The following is a 16,386-nucleotide window of genomic DNA, read 5'->3' on the forward strand; positions in this document are numbered from 1 at the left end:
ACTTTTGAATTCATTCTTCCATTAATGATTGCAAGTTGTCCAGGCCCTGCGGTAGCAAAACAGCCCCAAATCATGATGCTCCCTCCACCATGCTTCACAGTAAGGATGAAGTGTTGATGTTGGTGAGCTGTCCCTTTTTTCCTCCACACATGACGTTGTGCGTTACTCTCAAACAATTCAGCTTTGGTATCATCAGTCCACAGAATATTTTGCCAAAACGTCTGTGGAGTGTTCAAGGGCATTTTTGCGAACATTAAACAAACAACAATGTTTTTTTAGACAGCAGTGACTTCCTCTGTGGAGTCCTCCCATGAACACCATTGTTGGCCATAGTTTTACATATAGTTGATGTGTGCACAGAGATATTGGACTGTGCCAGTGATTTCTGTGAGTCTTTAGCAGACACTCTAGGGGTTCTTTTTTACCTCTCTGACCGGCCACTCCTTTGGACAAAAGCAACAGTGCCAAACTCTCTCCATTTGTGGACAACTTCTCTGACTGTCGATTGATGATCACACAGACTTTTACAGATGGTTTTGTATTCTTTCCCAGCTTTATACAAATCAACAATCCTTGATCGCAGGTCCTCAGACAGCTCTTTTAACTGAGCCATGATGCACATCAGACAATGCTTCTCATCAAGACATTTCTTACCCGGTGTGTGTTTTATAGTGGGAAAGGCAGCTTTAAACCTCTCATCTGTGATTAGGCACACACCAGACTTAAAATATTTGGTAAAAATTGGTTTCAATTGCTCTATAAGTCTCCTTAGGCAGAGGGTTCACTTACTTATTTTCGCCCTTATGTCATTGTTTGGATGCTATCATTAAAATATGAAAACCTATAAATGTTTGGGTGGTTTTAGTTAAAGCAGACACTGTATTTTCATCTGTGTGATTTTGACAAAGATCAGCTTACATTTAATGGTGATTTTATGCAGAAATGTGAAAAAATCCAAAACGATCAAATACTTTTTCATACCACTGTATGTCATAACTTTGCCACGAACTGTATATGAACAGCATAACACAAATTTGTGAGTTTTTGCTTGCATGTTTTTTTTCTTATGAATTACTTGAGGTATTCAATTAATCTGTTAACCGGGTACTCGTTAGAAAACAAAGTTACAGCAAATGCAGTTTTTACACAGAATTCTACCTTGCTTCGCAGGACGAAAACCGTGTTGATGTGCGAAAGAATGCCATGGTAGCTGAAGTCAATGTGCGGGCGGACCAGGGAGAAAACTGAAGGGAGGATGCAGGCACCAGGTTGGAGCTACGAGGTAAGAGGAAATTAAAATATGCATAATTCAGAAGCACAAGGCTAGTAATGATTATGTATATGCAATCCAGGTGGCCAAAATGTCAGTGCTGTAACAACTGATCACCCCATGATTGATTAAACAGTGTCGCCTAATGGCAAGCAGACCTGAGGCAGCACTCGGTAAATGGCGTTGCCGCACTGTGTGAGCATCAAGTCTTTGTCGAACATCAGGTGAAAGGGAAAGGCCTTGCAAAAGGTATATGGGCTGATTCGTGTTTCCTGCGTGCCGTTCTCCTCGAAGCCGTCCAGATCTTCGTAGAAGGCTTCTTCCTCAGATTCTTTTTCCTCAATCAGGAACTTGATGTGGTCGCACTCCTCGCTTTTGGGCTGGATCATCTGCAGTTCAAGTTAAAGATCAAACATCTTCGTATTGTCACAAAATTTAATGAGCTTTATTTTCTATAAGCGTTCTGTTCTTTAATCTGACCTGATCGAGTGTTGACATGATCATATATTTGCATTTGTTAAAAATATTTTATGAGGAGATACTTTATACCGGTGACAACAATATTACTGATATTAGTGTAAGTAAATTATCTGTTAACATGGCTTTACTGTCCTTAATTAAATAATTCGCCCTTCAAATATAAGTACTATAATATGCATTACACCATTGTTCATCTCAAGTCTATTATAGTAGATTTAGTCACATTGAAGATGACATTAATCACTGTTGGCATAAGGCACACTGACGTCAGACTACCATCTCTGCGCCCTGTTTCCAAGGCAACCGTAGCTAATATTTCCCCAGATTGGCCTCACATTTGGAATGTCTGCTGTTTTTTTCCCACATACAATGCTTAAAAATGTATGATTCTTGTATAAAATCATTAGGAGGCAGCAAATGTAGAGCGTTGTGGTGTAGAATGTTCGACTCTCATTTCATTAGTTAGTCATGGTAGAATGAGATTGGCTCATTAAGTATATAAATGGTTAAAAATGATAGATGACACTGGGTCAAATAACTAGACTCATTCTGTAGTGTACTCTGTGCGAGAGACACTACTTCTTAGATCTAAATATATCCCCACATCATATCCAATCCCGCCTCTGCACTTGTCAATTAAGGCAGGATTCAGGAAAAAGCGGGTAAAAAAAATGCGTGCAGAAAAAAGGGCAAAGCAGACCTTCATCTCTATCTCCGTGCCATGGATTTGCTGTGCAACTGTTTTAATGATGCCAATCACGATGTCCTGCAGGCCTTCTCTCTCCGAATAGTAGTGGAGAATCAGATTGTTGCCCTTCTCAGCATCCGTGCAACGGAACGAGGGAGCCCTCATTCCAGGATAGATGGTGCCCAAGTGGTCGTGGAGGGCATCCAAATTCTGAAAAATATCATAGATATCTGATAGTGTTCAATGCATATACAGTGGTGCAAAAAAGTATTTAGTCAACCACCAATTGTGCAAGTTCTCCTACTTGAAAAGATTAGAGAGGCCTGTAATTGTCAACATGGGTAAACCTCAACCATGAGAGACAGAATGTGGGAAAAAAAAACAGAAAATCACATTGTTTGATTTTTAAAGAATTTATTTCCAAATTTGAGTGGAAAATAAGTATTTGGTCACCTACAAACAAGCAAGATTTCTGGCTGTCAAAGAGGTCTAACTTCTTCTAACGAGTTCTAACGAGGTCTAACGAGGCTCCACTCGTTACCTGCATGAATGGCACTTGTTTTAACTCATTATCGTTATATAAGACGCCTGTCCACAACCTCAGTCAGTCACACTCCAAACTCCACAATGGCCAAGACCAAAGAGCAGTTGAAAGACACCAGAGACAAAAATGTAGACCTGCACCAGGCTGGGAAGACTGAATCTGCAATAGGTAAAACGCTTGGTGTAAAGAAATCAACTGTGGGAGCAATTATTAGAAAATGGAAGACATACACAGATCCACAGATAATCTCCCTCGATCTGGGGCTCCATGCAAGATCTCACGCCGTGGCATCAAAATGATAACAAGAACAGTGAGCAAAAATCCCAGAACCACACGGGGGGACCTAGTGAATGACCTACAGAGAGCTAGGACTACAGTGACAAAGGCTACTATCAGTAACACAATGCGCCGCCAGGGACTCAAATCCTGCACTGCCAGACGTGTCCACCTGCTGAAGAAAGTACACATCCAGGCCCGTCTGCGGTTCGCTAGAGAGCATTTGGATGATCCAGAAGAGGACTGGGAGAATATGTTATGGTCAGATGAAACCAAAATAGAACTTTTTGGTAGAAGCACAGGTTCTCGTGTTTGGAGGAGAAAGAATACTGAATTGCATCCAATGAACACCATACCCACCGTGAAGCATGGGGGTGGAATCATCATGCTTTGGGGCTGTTTTTCTGCAAAGGAACCAGGACGACTGATCTGTGTAAAGGAATTAATGAGTGGGGCCATGTATCGAGAGATTTTGAGTGAAAATCTCCTTCCATCAGCAAGGGCATTGAAGATGAGACGTGGCTGGGTCTTTCAGCATGACAATGATCCCAAACACACAGCCAGGGCAACAAAGGAGTGGCTTCGTAAGCTACATTTCAAGGTCCTGGAGTGGCCTAGCCAGTCTCCAGATCTCAACCCCATAGAAAATCTGTGGAGGGAGTTGAAAGTCCGTGTTGCTCAACGACAGCCCCAAAACATCACTGCTCTAGAGGAGATCTGCATGGAGGAATGGGCCAAGATACCAGCAACAGTGTGTGAAAAGCTTGTGAAGAGTTACAGAAAACATTTGGCCTCCGTTATTGCCAACAAAGGGTACATATCAAAGTATTGAGATGAACTTTTGGAATTGACCAAATACTTATTTTCCACCATGATTTGCAAATAAATTCTTTAAAAATCAAACAATGTGATTTTCAGTTTTTTTTTTTTTTCCCACATTCTGTCTCTCATGGTTGAGGTTTACCCATGTTGACAATTACAGGCCTCTCTAATATTTTCAAGTGGGAGAACTTGAACAATTAGTGGTTGACTAAATACTTATTTGCCCCACTGTAAGTTCAAAGTCCTACAGTGACTATTATTTGTTGAAAGGGGAATTTTGCTGTTTTGCTCTTATTGTTCTTTTCCGTGTGAATTCTTTATTGTTTATATGTGCCATGTGATTGACTGGCAATCAGACCAAGGTGTGCCTCACCTCAGGGACAAAGTGAGTTGGGATAGGCTCAAACTCATTGTGATCGCTACAGAAAATGGATTGACTGATAGGTGGGACACTTAGGTTATGTTCACACCAAAGGTAGATTCAGATTTTTTTGCTCATCTGGCATTTTCCTGCAGTATGAACAGTCCAATTCCGATGTTTTCAAATCCGACCTTTTCATATGTGGATATAATTCAGATATGTATCCGATGCCTGTGCATTATGAATGCTCATCAGCAGAGGTTGCACTAGACTTTTTCGTTGTCTGTCACTTTGACTGACAGGGTCATAAAAATCCGGTCATAATCTATTTTTACCCATCACTTAAATTTTTAAAATGATAATAATGACATATTCAATAGTATTTCGTTTTCATTCATTTTTAATTAATATTCTGTCCGAACAAGCTTAACAGAGAATCCACACCGTGTCATCACACATCAAGCAGATGAATATGTAACTTTTTCTCCGCAGTGACAAAATCAGCTGACTGTGGCCCCAGTAGGTAGGCTACATAAGGAATAATGAAATTAACAGTTCACCTGCTGTTGCCTGAACTTCGTCTCACACCTTCCTCCTGGTGCGCATGGACTTGAATTGCGTGCCCGCTTGTGCACATCAAATGTCTCAAGTGGGATTGCTGCAGAGGCTATTGTCATGAGGTTTTGGACTTTTGCCTCGGACAGACGACTTCTCATGGCCGTTTTGATGTAGTTCTGGAGGCTGAATCCGCGCTCTGCGGCCACACTCTTTTTTCACCTCTTTTATCAACACCATCGTCGTTTTGGGGCTTTTTGATGAAACTTCGGACACTCAGTTGCCTTGACATTTTTCCGAGTCAGGCCAACGACGTGATGCATCAAGAGAGACAATAGCTAATTAATATGCTCACTTGCCACCCTGTGGTCTGGGGTGTGAATTGCAACCTGTCAAAATGACAGATGGACTTCAGTTTTTTCCGTCGCCGTTTTAAAAAACCGGTCAACGACAGAAAATATTCGGTTAACGTGACCCCTGCTCATCAGTGCACATCCAAACTATACGTCATCAATAAGTGAAACACATCACCATTGTTCTACAAAACAAACAACAGACAACAATGAGCAATTGTGGATTAAAGTGCAAAAAAATATTTTTTGTTTCTCTATGTGAAGCTATTATGCTAAAATCATGTTGACTCCAGTAGCATAAACTCCTCAAAAATTACCGTAAACACTGTGACACGTAATAACGGTGACGTGTCAAACATGTCACAGACTGCGAGCCACATGTTTGTGCAATATGAACGTCTAGACAAAAATAACGGAATTAACAAAAAATCCGAAGTGGCCATCACGTCCTGCGTTGGAAACATAGCCTTAGGATACATCGTATACATATCAGAATTATATCCACAGATGGAAAAATGGCCTAGGTCGGACAGATTGGGATTGGAATTGGACTGTTCATACTGCATGAAAATTTCAGCATAGGGTGAAAAAAAATCTGAATTGACCTGCTGACTTTAGTGTAGCACTGAACGTGAAAGAAACTTGCTCTAAAACCAAAACAAGACTCATTTTATTAAACAATTTCAGACTGAAAACCAATTAAAACCTTTTGAGTTTACGTTTTTGTTTTTTTATCACCCTTATCTTGCAAAAGGTGAGATGTAGACTTTCAAAGGTCTGAAAGAATTCTTGAAATTTGGAAATACTTTATATTGGAAACTTTTGTATTGTAATTATCATACAGTGGTACCTCTACCTATGGACGTCTCTACAAATGGAATTTTCAGATTAGGACACGCTTCAACGGCAAAATATTGCCTCTTGTTAAGAAAGAAAATTTCAGACAAAATACTATACAGTAGTGTAAAAGATACGTATGTACTTCCTGCTTTCTGCTTTTAAATGTCGCGCCAAAAGATCCTGCTGCCCTATTAGTCAAAATCTTTCACACCATGCTTCAGAAAAGCGATTCTGCTCTCCTATTAGCCTATTTTTGTTGACGTATTGATTTGGGTGTCGCAGTATGATGACATGCACAGCCGCTACAGTGTTGTTGTTGTTATGGCAGGTCAAGGTCTTTGCCAAAAGAGCACAGGTCTCACATTTTTGTCTCACAAAGAAAGAGATGGGTGATAGTTGCACATTGTGTTTCTGTCCAAAACATCAGCTACAATGATTTACTTAGTATCAGTTAGAGCAAGTTGTGTTGAAGACGTGTCTTAATCATCCAAAGTACCAGTTGCTTTTTTTCAATACGCCCACAACAAACGGCTGCGTGTAAAACTTTTTCTGGACGGCAGATTGTCTACTGTCAGAGTTTAGAAGCAAGACTTACCTGAAGGAATTCGCGAACGTTTGATCCCAGCACACGCAAAATGGTGTCATATCCCGACTCTTGGCAAAACTCAAAGAACATCTTTCCAAACATCTGCAGGATGGCTCCCGCGTCAATCTCTGCAATGCAAAGAAGGATCAAGACCACAGGCGAGCAGCTATCATGACATAGTCACGTTTAGTCGGGGTTTATGTGATAAATTGACATAAGTAAAGTATTGATACAGATAGTTATATTTTGCACATAAGGGATGCAAACTAAAATAGTGCTGCAACGATTAATCGATTAACTTAAGTAATTCGATTAGAAAAAAAGATTTGAATTAAATTTTGCTGCTTCGAGTATTTGTTTAGTTAAAGTGGCGTTGTCATGGTTTGTTTTGAAAGCGTTTGCATTTGTTTTTTTATTTAGGTGGATATACTGTCCTCTAGTGGCAACAGTGAATATGATATACAGTGGTACCTCGACATCCGATCGCTTCGACACAAGATCTTTTCGACATCCAACGTAAAATTTGACTCGTATTTGTTTCTACATCCGACGACATGTTTCTTTGTTTTCCCGCAAGATGGACGCATGGCAGATTTTCTTGTGAGAGAAATCAACATGGGTTTCAACAATGTTAGTGCAGGTGGCAAAAAAAAAAGATAAAAGTTGATGCTTACTGTAACATTGACATGAAGATAGATATGACAGAAAAATATGAGCGTGGAGTGTGCATCCGTGATATGGCGGTCTATGATGGTCCTCCTCCTTTCGCCAGTCTTTATAAGGTGGCAATTATTATTGTGGTAACATTGCCAAAGAAATCGCCAGCTTTGTCAGGTTTCTGATCATTTATTCCATCAACTTTTGCAACACAACACCCCTAGTGTCCCCCGCTGTAAGAAAACAAAGTGAAACTAAAGAGATCACTGTCAGCCACGCAATGTGTTTAGGTACACCACGCAAACACATTCGCCACATTAGAACCCGGTTTGGTACATTATTACAGGTATTATTAGAATTATTGCTCTTATTATATCATTATTCCGATTTTTATTAATAATTTATTTGTTTTGCTCTTTGTAATTGATATTTGCCATAATAAAATCAGAATTTATCGAGAATTTAGTGTAGTTTTTCGGGCAGTGGAATAAATTAATGGAAATATAATGTATTCTTATGGGAAAATCCTGCTCGACATACGACCATTTCGACTTACAAACAAGGTCCTGGAAAAAATTAACTTCGTCTGTAAAGGTACCACTGTAACTCATTTCACATGGCTGAATCCGGCTGCTCCCTGTTAAGACGAATATAAGCTAAGTTTTTGTTTGAGCTAATGTTTTTTTTTTTAATGCATTTGTAATTTACTTCAAAGGTAAATTTAGCCGTGTTTTGTGGGAATATATGTTTAAACCATTTGTTAAGAGCATTGTAAATGCATTTTATAGCATTTAAGCTAATGGACTTTTGCTATGTAAGTTAGCCAATTGTTATTTTGTTGTACTTATATCCTCATTTGTTATTTTTTATACTGTTTGAGGCTAAGCTCAGGTATTTTAATTTTTTATGTTTCTTATCGGATGACTCAATTATTCAAACTAACTAGTTCATTAATCAACAACTAAAATATTCGATCGCGATCGCTGCAGACCTAGACTAAAATGTATGCTTAGGTAAGCATTATTATTCAAAAATCGTTTTTAAATTAGCTTCCGTGTGCAATTGATCATTAGCATCTGCAAATGCAAAGGACACCGTTTTGCCTCGCCCTGTAATAGGATTATGCTGTATTTAAAATGTTGCCTTACAAACGAAAATCAAAATGTACAATTTGAAAATAGCTAATTGTAAATAAGCGAGGGTTCACTGTCAATCAAAAAAGCCTTTAAAAACAGCTCTCATTAGATTGTAAATTCGGGGTGGAAATAGCTAATTGTAAATAAGCGAGGGTTCACTGTCAATCAAAACCAAGCCTTTAAAAACAGCTCTCATTAGATTGTAAATTAGGGGTGTGCCAAATATCGAATTGGTGATATATTTTGATACTGATGGATGGATCCTAAAAGTTTATCCATACCATCATGCCAAGAATCGATAAATTGTTTTAAAAAGGTGTCAATGTTTAAAAAAAAACAGTGCTCGACACTCAATCCATTAAGCCTGGGAAGGGTGAAAGACCGTTCGTTCATTCGAACCCAAAGCATTCACAGTCACTCTTCCCGATTTTCGGGGCATTTACAAGTCACTTTCTGTTAATTTTAGGGCATTTCCAGGTCACTTCCTGTTGAGTTTGAGTCACTGCCTATTCATTCCTGTTGATTTTTGGTTGCAGAAAAGGAAGTGACCCATAAAATGCCCCAAAATCAAAAGGAAGTAACTGAAAATCAACAGTAATAATCTGACAATGCCCAAAATTACCTCGTTGCCTGGCTGCCAATGAACGCTACAAAAGTGGGAGGGGCCTTTTTGAAGGGCAAGGGGTTTATTTGCTGCCACGGTGCCACCCTCCCAGTTCAAATGGATTGGACATCTACTAGGGATAAACTTACAGCAGAAGGAGGAAAATAGTTTTTTCTGTTCATGAGTTGTTTTGTAGAATATCCTAGAATGATTTCCTGACCAATGTATCGATATTTGTATCACCATATCGTGAGCTTTATATCGCAAACTGTATCATATCGTGAGGTACCAACAGGTTCCCAACCCTAGTGTAAACCGTGAGTCTTTGTTTATAATACATCAAATGACTAACCCAGTTTCATTTATTTTTAAAACAAATTCAATCTGAACTGTTATTGGGACGTTTGCTTTGCTGATTGTGCCTCAAAAAAATAAGAGAACACACTTACTGAGAACTTTGCTGGCAGCAGCGACAAGATCGTACGTTTTGGCGTCATCGTAAATTATTCGAACAAGGAACTGGCCCTCGATGTCCAGTTGCGCTTCTCTCCTGAAAGAGAAATTATGTCATACACGTCTTTATTTTACTACACAAAAAGGTAATTGCACTTGCTCGTTAAAAAGTTAATCATGCTTAAATATGCAGCCACTCATGCGTATCATCACTGTGCCCTATAGCATCATTATTGAATAGAAAATGTAATGAGGTTGTAATTAGTTCTGCTAAAACTAAGAAAACAATCACGATTTATGGACACAGTTGCCCAATCAATTTTAACTAATAGCAAGTGAAAAGGTTTACTATAAAAGGTTTTGCATGGAAAATGGGGATTCATTTTTCACCTACTCAACTTCTATTCTAATTTGAAAAGGAAAAAAAGGAAGGTGATAAATTGTATATGCGATATCAGTGAGATGCAGTATGTCTACACCCAGCAGAATAACAACTTTAGAAACATTTACACAAGACAGCTGCAGCTCTTGACTTTCGCTTGTGCTTTTTTTCCCTCTGTCTTTTTGGGTCATGGCGGGTTCAGGGCCCAATGGAGTGAGCGTGCTAAAAAATGTCATGTTGACATTATACTGCAAAAGAAAAGGAGGCGCTCAAGAGCAACACATTTAAAGGCCACTTCGAGCACATTCTTTTCCCATAGCTTGCTTTTGTCCCCCCAAGGATTTGCAACAACTCATCCCTTTATGCATTTTGTTATCTGAATTAATGACCAGCAGTTTCCACAAATTCAAATTGTCACAAACAAATCAGTCACTAAATCATAAACTATTTTTTTTGTTTCTTGCACTATAAAGTTAAAATAACATCTTGCTGTTGAAGAAATTGATATAAATGAAAAGATTAATTTGTTTTAATGATGAGAAACATTGACAAATTTTGGAGAATTCCTAATTGTAGCTCTTATACATTAGTGCATAAAAAGTGAAGAATACGCGCAGGAAGTTACATAAAGGAAAAAGACATTCAAAGTGAAGACACAATCGTCACTAGGCCGGAACGATATTAGAACAAATTGACATTGCGATATATATTGCAAAGTTCTACACTTTTTGCATTGGTTGCACTGGTTGCACCAAACTTTTTTCTTAAGGTGCCCCAGCACAAAATATACTGTAGCTGCACCCGCATTTTTCATTGCCTAACGCTCCATCACTCTCCATAACATTCATATAATTCCCTCATTCATTCATCTTCTGTACCGCTTATCCTTACGAGGGTCACAGCTAATTCCATGCAGAAGGCGGGGTACACCCTGAACAGGTTGAATGACAGTCACAGAGCACATATAGACACACAACCAATCACAGACACACACTCACACCTACGGCCAATTTGAAGTGTTCAATCAGCATAATACACCGTTTTTTGGGGATATGGCAGGAACCTGGAGAAAGCCAATGCATGCATGGGAAGAACATGCAAACTCAACAATCCCACTCTCTCACCGTGCCGCCTTCATGATGCGAATGATTTTTAAGCAAGACTAACGTAGAAAAATGCTTGTCTTTATTAAATGCTTCATTGTATGAGTCCATTCGAATTCAATCACACTTTGACGCACACACTGCCGAGAACTTACACAATGAATGAGTTGACACAGCACACTTCAGACTGGGCTGCACATTTGTGCCTTTGATCGAAGAGCTACCGAGGCTTCTCTGGCTAGATCAAAGCTACAAAACTGTCAATCATCGTGAAGTTAAGTTCCAAACGCCAGCTGCACTGGTGACCAAGAAAAACAGTTTGGTTGCACTGCCTAGCAGTAGGGAGGGTGAGAGGCAATGGCACTGTACGAGCATGAACCAGAAAAACATGAATATATTTTTTAAATAAAAACTCGATTCTTTTCACCCGATTCTGATCGTCTAAAAAAATAAAGCAATCGGCCTGCTTTCCGATCACATGATGGGCTCAGGGACGTTCCAAATTTATATAATGCCGTTTAATCCAGGTTTGCTGTATATAACAGGATCCAGGATCGGCACACTTGTTCTTTTATGAAGTAAAACAAAAGTTAACAAGTTAAAAAAAAACAAAAAAACAATTGCACGACCTGCGATGTTACAATTTCGCATGCGTATGGAGATCTTCAAACGATATATTGTGCAATTTTAGACCTTTTGAATAGTCTAAATTTTAATCAACTTTGAAGATACATATTTCATCTAGGACCTTGTGGTGCAATTATTAAACGTTTGCAACAAAGTACATAATGTGATACCTTCCGGTTCTTGGGTTTGAAACCTGATGTTGGCGCGCGTTTTATTTTTGAAACAATGTTCACAAATTTTCTGCAGCTGATCGAGAATAGCAAAACTGCCTCAGACACTTTGATTAACGTGATGATTATGTGCTGTGTGAATGGAGTATACAGTAGGCTTTATGAAAATAAAATATAAAATAATAAAATATAGGAGTAGGGTAATAACTACTGTACCCCCCCCCCCCACCACACACACACACACACACACACACAATCACTTCATATGCCCCCTTAAGACTAACATCTTGTGACGGGCCTATAGCGTATACACATCACTTGTTTTCAGAGGTAACATTGAATGTTTGATTGTTTATTGAGTTTTTAATGTCACCAACTTCTTTTTACACAGTGAATTTTAAGAATGTGCGGGACCTACTAGTATATTATATCACCTGTACATTACATCTTTATCGGTATAGCTAAAATTCAGTCTTCTGTTTTTCTCCCCTCACTGTCTTTGTTGTTGGTGTTGTTTTTACCTTTTTATACTAACTTATTCACTTAATTTAATTGGAAAAGTGAAAACTGACATTTTTGCTGAAAGTCTTATCAACCGGTCAGTGGGTTGAAAATGTTACTTTTAAAACATAACTTTTAGAGCAATTTAAGATTTTTTTTAAATATAGCATACAGTATAATCAAGGGTGTAGATTTGCAGAGGGACGGTAGGGACATAACACCACCAACTTTTCAGGATGCTCAAATTGTCCCAACCAACTTTTAAGAAACCTTATTTGCATTATATAATGACCTCAATTATATAGGTAATTTAGATTGTCTCCCCATTTTTTAAGGATAGAATTAACCCTACCATTATTAAGTGAATTACAGTACTTTCAATACGTTCAGACTTAGATTGACCCCTTTTTGACTTGCTAAATGGGCCAGTCCATTTTTTCCCCCTCAAACGCAAGTTTGATTGGCTGACAACTTACCCCAAACACACACACATGCATTCACAGCCGGTGTTCTGTCTCATTTTTCACCCATGATAATACTAGTATTTGCTCCCCAAGCTTTTGTGGTGGTGAATATGCACTCTTTTACATTCAGTTGGACTCTGAGTGTTATCCAAAGGTGCTAAATAAATAAGTTACTTCATAAACATACACGGGCAACATGAATATGGCAGAAATAAATGCTTAAAGACACGGCGAAGACGTGAACAGTGAGAGAGCGGCGTGCAGTTTAGTGGTGTGCAGCCACATGGCAGGATGTGTCCGAGGAGAAGTTTTCTACATGTCCGTCCATGATCAAACGTAAGTAAATATTTCTTTTTCAAAAGTTTGTAGTGTTGAATTTGGAACCGCTGCATTCGCGGCAATATTTAACTTTACACGCATTCGCAGAAACAACCGTTCATTTTTTTTTTTTTTTTTCCCTCCTGGATAGTTAAGAGATGATTAACAAGTTTGCATTTCTTGTGGATGATTGTTGATATGATTTGTGTTCGGATATTGCAATTTAAATTTGCTTATAAAATGCAGACACTTATTCTGGAAGTTCTCAAAATGTTTCTTGAGTAGTTTTTGAAAACAAAGGTTTGAATCGAACACATATGCACTTCAAAACCCGAACCCAAAAAAAAAAAAAAAAAACCTTCCCTTGTTTTCAGTGTAAATCTACTAGAAATAAGTGAAATTATCTGCCAGTGCTTCAAGAATTTTTACTCACTTAGATTTGTTGAAATAAAATAGCTTGCTGAAAATAAGCTTAACAGACTTATTGTAAGCAAAAAGTTTATATATTTAATATTAAAAAAAAACTTTTTTGTCAGAAATGTTCTTAATTCATTCATCCATTTTCCATTCCGCTACAAGGGTTGCAGAGGTGCTGGAGCCTATCCCAGCTAACCACGGGCAGTAGGCAGGGGACACCCTGAACTGGTTGCCAGCCAATCGCAAGGCACAAGGAGACATACAACCATTCACGCACACACTCATTTTAGAGTGTTCAATCAGCCTACCATGCATGTTTTTGGGATGTGGGAGGAAACCGGAGTTCCCGGAGGAAACCAACACAGGCACGGGGAGAACATGCAAACTCCACACAGGAAGGCCGAAGCCCGGGATTGAACCATTAAATTTTGAACTGTGAGGCAGACGTGCTAACCACTCAGCCACCGTGCCCTTATTCCAACAATATATATTGTTGAAAACATTATTTGAAAGCATTTTGTTCTCGATTTTCGTGAAAAATGACCAACTGTTACATGTATGAGTTTAATAACAACAAATACTGTAGAAATATTTATTTAAAGTATGTGGAAGAATGTGACGCATTCATCTGTTTACTAGCCTATAACACTCAAAACAAGACGAAAATAATTCGACTGGATTAAAAAAAATGATCAGATTAAGACGATATATTGTAAATTTGCAGTGTGAAAGTTAGTATAGGTCAATACAGATTTATTTTGCATTAATCATTTAGCCTATCCATTAATTAGGTTCATATTGGTGAGAGATGTAGCCCTGACCCCGTCCCCAGCAAAAAGTGTAAATGCAGGTTATGCTGTTATATTGTCCCTACCAATATTGAGACCAAACCTACGCCCTTGCATATAATCAATTTCAATCTAAAATATATTTGAAGCGGTACTTCCAATATTGTGTATGGTGTATCACGGAACAAATGAAACAGCCCACATGATTCCCTAACTGCTTCTAACTCCACAAGCATCAATACTGGACTGTAACTACACTGAAATTACACAAAAATAATACATATTGCGCAATTGGACCTGCAATGTAAAGCCATGCATGGCCTTTAGCCATACATTATCATCATATCATATACATTATCATCCGGCAAGTAACCCACTGCCTCCCATTGACAATGATAGACGTCCAATTGATTTAAACTGGACTAGACTTACTGGCTTTGAATGCTCACCCATGCTCACCTTTCCGTCCAATCCATTTTGATTGCGAGCGGTTGGCCTCCAATAAATTAAGTCAAAAATATTCATTTAAAAAACAACTAGCAGGCCTTTGCATTAACACTTTACATTGCTCATTTAGAACAAAAACCTGGCCTTATTAGGAGTCAACTAGGTAAAATATGTTTCATAAAATGATCATTCCTGGTGTGAGCCTATGGTATGTATGATCTTATTTGTTAATCATTAAAACGTTCAGTGAGCCAGCCTGTGTCACGTCTAAGCTCACTGCCTACACCCAGTCAAACATTTTATATGCACAAGCGAATAATAAGCATAACAACCATTAAAAAAAATCATAACACTCACTTGATGTCTTCCCACACTTCCGGTCCGTAATTCCTCAAAACGAGCAGCTCCAAGGCGTGATTCACAAAACCATACTGTAAACAAATGAATTACAAAAAACAAACAAACAGCATACTCATTAAACTCTTGCTTGTTGTTAGTCCTGCCACGTGAACGTATTTAAAATGTACAATGTCGGGCTGTATTCACCTGTTAATATGCCGTGTAATAACGAAACAACCGGTAAGGAACGCTAATCGGAAAAAACGATACGTCGCCGGCCTCCCACTCGTTAAAACGTTAATATGTACTTACCATATTGGCGGCTAGTGTTCCTTCCTTTTTTTAAGCAAAAAGAGGCTCTTTGGACAGAAACGTCATCGTTGGGTTACAGATGCTGATAGTTCTTCGCTGCGTCCATACCTCCTCGCTCCATCAGTTTGTGATTGACAACACGTTCGTCCAATCGCGTGGTAGAGTGTCCATTACGTAACGGCACAGCGGACCAATTAGAATACATTCTCTTTTGTTTAGAAGATGCTAGTGATCCTGAACTCCTGCACAGTTTTGATTTCTGCTGTTTTAAAGCCAAAATGTATACAGTATACATTGTTGTTTAGTCTACACAAGCGTGTTGAAATGCAGGCATTTACGTGATAGTAATTAAATGAACAAATAAATTTCAAAATGTTTTACAATCATTAATTCATTTACTGCCATTGAATGTGATCCAGCTGTCTGGGTAAAACGGATTAAACGTCTATGACAGTCAATGGCAGAAAATATGTTAATATGACCTTTAATTTAAGTTAAATAAATTCAGAAATTATGAATAGAAATGAAAATAACTGAGATGTACATAGTCGGAGTTTGACTTTTGGGGCGGAGAGGGTGGGGGGCACAACATGTTGATGACCCCGAAACGCAGTGTCAGCAATAACATTAAATAACAAGAATATTAATAATAATAATTTGACAATGAGCGTTTTTGTTTCCCATCATTCTTGAGGGGAATTCTAAATCAGGCTGCTTGCTGTACTTTTTGCCAAGATCGTATCCATTAAATATGGTACGCCCGCCGGTGTCATGCCAATGTAGTTACCCCAGTCAAAAATTGTTTCCCCTGGGCAGAGCCATATGGAGGTAGATTTGTGTCTTCATTATTCAATCAAAATAAAAAAGTTGCTTCAATCAAAATATATATTTTC

The 16,386-nt window shown here is 38.6% G+C and overlaps 1 protein-coding gene across 1 annotated transcript in view; it reads right to left on the reverse strand.

Moving 5' to 3' along the window:
- gucy1b1 (guanylate cyclase 1 soluble subunit beta 1) overlaps nt 1-15,639 on the reverse strand; it is a 37,506-nt gene extending 21,867 nt beyond the window's left edge. The window contains exons 1-7 of the mRNA XM_057843338.1: nt 15,494-15,639; nt 15,200-15,273; nt 9,622-9,722; nt 6,785-6,903; nt 2,451-2,648; nt 1,429-1,659; nt 1,159-1,275 (exon numbers count right to left, since the gene is read on the reverse strand). Coding sequence (XP_057699321.1) covers nt 1,159-1,275; nt 1,429-1,659; nt 2,451-2,648; nt 6,785-6,903; nt 9,622-9,722; nt 15,200-15,273; nt 15,494-15,496 — 843 coding nt within the window. The 5' untranslated portion in view covers nt 15,497-15,639. The remainder of the gene's footprint in view (nt 1-1,158; nt 1,276-1,428; nt 1,660-2,450; nt 2,649-6,784; nt 6,904-9,621; nt 9,723-15,199; nt 15,274-15,493) is intronic.
- Between the last annotated feature and the right edge of the window lie 747 nt (nt 15,640-16,386).

The sequence above is a fragment of the Corythoichthys intestinalis genome, chromosome 8, assembly GCF_030265065.1.
Source record: "Corythoichthys intestinalis isolate RoL2023-P3 chromosome 8, ASM3026506v1, whole genome shotgun sequence".
Taxonomy (NCBI): domain Eukaryota; kingdom Metazoa; phylum Chordata; class Actinopteri; order Syngnathiformes; family Syngnathidae; genus Corythoichthys; species Corythoichthys intestinalis.